Source organism: Bidens hawaiensis, unplaced genomic scaffold (assembly GCF_021521415.1).
Source record: "Bidens hawaiensis isolate Kalapana, Puna unplaced genomic scaffold, B.hawaiensis_p1.1 tig00007035_1, whole genome shotgun sequence".
Classification (NCBI taxonomy): domain Eukaryota; kingdom Viridiplantae; phylum Streptophyta; class Magnoliopsida; order Asterales; family Asteraceae; genus Bidens; species Bidens hawaiensis.
Genome location: NW_027491481.1, coordinates 1,056,879 through 1,062,103, shown reverse-complemented (window position 1 = coordinate 1,062,103; position 5,225 = coordinate 1,056,879). Strand labels below are relative to the sequence as shown.

Genomic DNA, 5,225 nt, shown 5'->3' with positions numbered 1-5,225 from the left:
TCAAAACTCGACACAAATAAAACAACTAGATTTTTTATATGATCCAAACATTTAGAACACTTTAAATATATACAAAAACAGCTATATCAAATTAAAGTGGGAAGACTTAAAAGTGTGCTCTCATTTCGTTTTCTATCCAAAAAGTCTGTCAAAAGAATGGTATCAAGTATCTGACAAAAGCATGTTCTAAGTGTACTTGTAGTGTGCTATATACAAATCAACAAATGACACCCTTTTTTTCCTGTAATGTCCATAAGTTTCAAAAGAGGAGTTCCAATCATTTATAAGGCTAAGTGTAATGGGCGACATTAAAGGACGAATTTGGACGAAATTTTGGAGGAACACCCCCCCCCACCCACCCCCGATATTGGGGCGAAAAGGGGCGAGGCGGTAGAACATTTCGCCGGAAGAAAGAAAAAAATATAATTTATTATCGTTATCCAACGTTCAAATATAAATAGAAAAAATTAAATTAAAAACTTAATATAAATATCAAACCAATTCAACCATTTTTAACATATCATACACAAACTCAAACATAAATACCAATCATTTTCATCATTTCATATTTCTTCAAACAAAATGGGTTCCCCGGATTACACGAATTCTGCCGAGATTTGGGATCAACTAATCAAGGAGAGTCAAAGACTTCATCAGATTCGTCAACGAGTAGCGGAAGAGCATTTAGAGGTCACGAACGCAGTTCGGGCCGTCGCCAATAACATAGTGTCCGGTTCTACTAGCTATTCGTCGCCACGTAGACGGTCATATATCATTCGGGATCGTAAGCAAGCGAACGATCGTTTGATGAAGGACTACTTCAAAGACATACCTACATTTAATGGCGTTATGTTTCGACGCCATTTTCGGATGTCTAAGCGTTTATTTTTGCGCATCGTGGAAGATATGGAGCGGGAGTATGAGTATTTTCAACATAAACACGACGCAAGAGGATATTTAGGATTCTCCGTCATCCAAAAGTGTACTTCGGCTCTACGCGTCCTCGCATACGGCAACACGACTGACATCAACGACGAGTATTTAAAGATGGCTGAGAAAACGACGAGAGACGCGTTGGAGAATTTTTGCATCGGTAAAATTTAAATTGTTTGTATTAATTATTATTTTTAATATAAATATTTTTTAATAATTTATTTGTATAGGAATAATACAATTATACTCTCATAGTTATCTGAGGATTCTAACTTCAAACGACCTGACTCGCATATACGATGTACACGAAAGCAAACATTCTTTTCCAAGCATGATCGGGAGTATAGATTGCATGCATTGGGAGTGGTCTAACTGTCCAACCGCATGGCGTGGTCAATACACTCGTGGTGACCATGGAGAGCCAACGGTTAGTCTTCAAGCCATTTGTTCACACGACCTCTGGATTTGGTCAGCTTACTTCGGCTCAGTCGGGTCCAACAACAACATAAACGTTCTCAACGCGTCACTCGTGCTAGATTATTACATCAGCCGTAGCATACCGGTCTTACCGTTTTATGCCAACGATACCTTTTATCGTCACGGATACAATTTAGGAGATGGGATATATCCAGAGTACTCGATCATCGTCAAAACGTTTCAAGACCCGATCGAAGAAAAACGAGAATATTTTAAGAAGAAGCAAGAGTCCGCGCGAAAGGATATCGAGAGGTGTTTCGAGGTTCTAAAATCACGTTGGCATTATATGAAAAACCCATGTCGTGTGTGGTGGTTGGCAAAAATGAACGATGCCATGTATACGTGTATCATATTGCATAATATGATTTTAGAAGACGAGAGAAAAGCAATATGTCAACAGTATATACCAGGAAGCGTTCCAGAACAGTACCCTAAACCAACCAAGACCAACGAACATATAATATTCAACAGCTCACATCAAGTGATATACGTAACCAACTGAAGGCGGATTGGTTCAACACGTGTGGGATAATCGTCCTGTTGAAGTCGAAGACGAGGTTGAGGACGAGGAGGAGGACGAAGACGAAGATGAAGACGAATAGATTAGTATTTTTATTTGTATTTTTATATGTATTTTGTTGTGGGTTTTTTTATTATAATTTATTTTTATTATTGGTGTGTTTTTTTTAGTTTTATGTATTTTTTTGTATTTATTTTTAAATTTTAATACATTGTTATTTAATTATTTAAATAAATTGGTTTTTATTTGTTTAGTTTAATTATAAAATATGAAAAAGATATTACACCCCAAAAACAAATTTCCACCCCTTGCTGACTGAGCGCCACGTGTCGTAATTCGCCCCAATTTGTAGCCTCTCCACTACGCATAGCCTAAAAGTGTAATATACTAGAATGTTATCTTAGTTTGTTAACCGTTTTACTTATCAAACTAGTTGGTTTGAAACTTTTTTCATTTGAAAACGAACCAGACTAAGTCGAATCGAATTCAAATATTCAAAACCGAACCAGACAATCGAATTCAAGTTTAGTTCCCTTATTGGTTCTGAGCAAATAACCATCAATTTTTACGGATTGGTTTAAGCAAAGTGAGATTAAGCTAAAAGTTGTAATTGTAGTAAGCTAAACAACAAAACTTTAATCAGTTTGAATATAACTCAAAAGAAAAGTGTTTTCTTTCAAGTTCATTATACTTTAAACTAATGGTGCTAGACAACCTTGCTTATAAAAAGTTCGATCGAGTTGAGGAATCCCGGATTCTTTACGCACATAAGACAGAGGGTTGTGTGCTAACGTACATTTTCATATGGTTTTCATTGAACATACGTTTCTCTACTAAATGTGTCATATCATCTCTTCACTTTTACTCACAAGTGATACGTTTAGTATATATGTTACAAGTGAAGCAAAGTATAGTCCCAGGATATAAAACATTGAAATGTATATGATTACAAATTAATATATAGTGATAGAAAATCTTTTACGCACAACTCTAGTTAATAATTTATATAAAAAGAAACAAAATGCTACATTATCCAAAATCATAATGAGCTCAAATTAAGTTCAATAACTCAGGATCTTCCTATCAATAGATCTATCTACCACCAAGTCCACCCGCGATCCATCGTTAACCACCCTACAATTCTTCCTAATCTCCCCCGGCCGCCCCGATTGCAAGTCGCCCATCTTGATCATCCCTTCCACAAAATCCCTAAAGAACTCATCTTGATCCTCACTATACCTTTTAACATACTCTCTTGTTTTCCAATAAGTATACAATGTTTCATCTGAATTCAAAAACCCTCTTCCATTGACCAAGTCTTTGAAATATTGATTGTCAAAGATGCGCGGTGTGAAGTCCAAATCGCCAGTCACATTCCCATCACCACCAAGCGGGCAAAGTTTGTTTAACTTTTTTCTAAATTTAGGCTCGATGGAGGGGTCTGGGTGGTCCGTGCCTGATTGATTGTAGAGCCTAAACACTATGGAGAAACAACGCCCGTTACCAATCGAGTGTGAGCCCGAAAGGGCTACTAAATCTTTGACCGAGAGGTCAAACTTGGCAAAGAGATCGATGAGCATGGTTGCGTTGGCTCGTGGACTAGGCATTATGGCATCAGCATCCTCTTGACTTGCGGTTAAGCTATCTTTTCTTCCCAACTTTACTACCCAATCCGGACCTCCACTCTAGTTGACGCAAAACCGAAAAAAATAAAAATGTTGAATAGGAAATTTATATTATTTTCTATAAAATCTTGTAGCTATAACGATTAATAATATAAATAAGATGCAATCTATAGACAAATACCAAACAAGATTTTTATGGTGGATGGGTCTTATAATTATTTTTGTAAAAATGAAAACAATAATTTTATTATTCTAGTAAAATAAATACCTTTACGTCCCAAAACATAAACTTTGGTCTATATTAAAACATAACCAATTATAAATATAAAATCAAAAAAGTTGTTTAATTACTTGTATGTGGTACCAACTATACATAACAAGAGAGAGTAAATTATTCCCCTCGGTTTAGAGTTTTCTCCTAGTGGGTCCCATATTCGAACTTGACTTGTGTACGTGCTTTGAACTATGAGTAACATCAAATACTGTAAATAAGATTCGGACTTGAGTAATAGGGTGTAGCAAATGTTATGGCCATTTAGGAAAGGCATATGTTGTCACTGTGTCATACGTCTTTTATAAAAAAAAGTTAAAAGATAATTAATATAATATATATGGTATATAATAAAATAACAGATGTTTGAAAACCGGAAACATTCATTGTTGGTTCAATAATTGAACACTTTAATTAATATATATATATATATAAATACTCAACACAAGATATTGTTTGGTAAGGAATTAGAATTAGAATTAGAATTAGAATTAAATTAACTAATTGTATATTTAAATAAATAAATACCAGAGCGACAGCATCTCTTGACGCCATGATGATGATATCCGCACAAGAAACAGTCAGAGGGCAGGCCATCTCAAGGGCCTCCTTGATTTCATCGACAACCTCGTACGACCGCAACGAATCTATGTTGGACAACGAAAGCTTCTCCCCGAGCATGGTCGGAGTGTCATCCAACAACATCGAACCATCACACCCCTAGTAATTAATTAATGATTCATTCCATCAAACCATAAATAAATTTGATCCAAAAACCAATAATGAAATTGAAATAATTAATTTGGAAATCCAAAAACCCCACTTACGTTAACAAAGCAATCATGAAACTGAAGTCTCATGACCGAGGCCCCGCTTCGGGGTTCTCGGATCATGGCCCTCTTCATCACATCTCTGACTATGTGCTCCGCGTTGGGGCATGATCCCGAGTAGTATCCCGAGCGGAGGGGCGGCTCCGCGGTCGGGATGTTGGCTGGGAAGAGGTAGAAGAAGAGGAATGGGAGGAGGAGGAGACACATTATTTGTAGAAAAGGTTTTGGGGGGAGGTTTTTGTGAAGTGTGGGTTTAACTCTATATAGAGACTGCATTGTGACTTGTGTGGTGAAAGTGAGGAGATAAGGTTTGATATAAGTCCACAGCCACTGTAAATATGTAAGCGTATAACTTTCATTCATGTAAATATATATATAGGGTGTGCAACTTTCATTGATACATTTATTGATTTGTAAAATAATGGATGGTTATAAATTGAAAATGGTTAAATAAATTGATTAATGAAAAGGTATTGATTTATTGATGTATTTTATTACTTATTATGAAAACAGAGATGTGTATGTAATACATATTTTATTTGACGAATCAAAGAGCAAACATGTGATAT

At 35.9% G+C, this 5,225-nt stretch overlaps 2 protein-coding genes across 2 annotated transcripts; one reads left to right on the top strand and one right to left on the bottom strand.

Moving 5' to 3' along the window:
* Positions 1 to 495: 495 nt before the first annotated feature.
* Positions 496 to 2,372, top strand: LOC143634215 (uncharacterized). The gene is made up of 3 exons (XM_077102365.1): positions 496 to 1,093; positions 1,164 to 1,891; positions 2,364 to 2,372. The coding sequence occupies exons 1-3, from the start codon at positions 583 to 585 to the stop codon at positions 2,370 to 2,372; spliced, it is 1,248 nt and encodes a 415-aa protein (XP_076958480.1). The 5' UTR covers positions 496 to 582.
* A 598-nt stretch (positions 2,373 to 2,970) lies between these two features.
* LOC143634230 (peroxidase 17-like) lies at positions 2,971 to 4,932 on the bottom strand. The gene is made up of 3 exons (XM_077102372.1): positions 4,654 to 4,932; positions 4,355 to 4,546; positions 2,971 to 3,615 (listed from the first exon to the last, which is right to left on the bottom strand). Exons 1-3 carry the CDS (start codon positions 4,930 to 4,932, stop codon positions 2,992 to 2,994), a joined length of 1,095 nt encoding a protein of 364 aa, XP_076958487.1. The 3' UTR covers positions 2,971 to 2,991.
* Between the last annotated feature and the right edge of the window lie 293 nt (positions 4,933 to 5,225).

Bases quoted from the DNA above. Each gene is read 5' to 3' on its own strand.
- LOC143634215 (XM_077102365.1), top strand. From the start codon at position 583: ATGGGTTCCCCGGATTACACGAATTCTGCCGAGATTTGGGATCAACTA. The intron at 1,094-1,163 runs GTAAAATTTAAA...TTATTTGTATAG, and splicing joins GTTGGAGAATTTTTGCATCG to GAATAATACAATTATACTCT.
- LOC143634230 (XM_077102372.1), bottom strand. From the start codon at position 4,932: ATGCAGTCTCTATATAGAGTTAAACCCACACTTCACAAAAACCTCCCC. The intron at 4,547-4,653 runs GTAAGTGGGGTT...ATTAATTACTAG, and splicing joins TTCATGATTGCTTTGTTAAC to GGGTGTGATGGTTCGATGTT. The intron at 3,616-4,354 runs GTATTTATTTAT...TGCGTCAACTAG, and splicing joins CAAGAGATGCTGTCGCTCTG to AGTGGAGGTCCGGATTGGGT.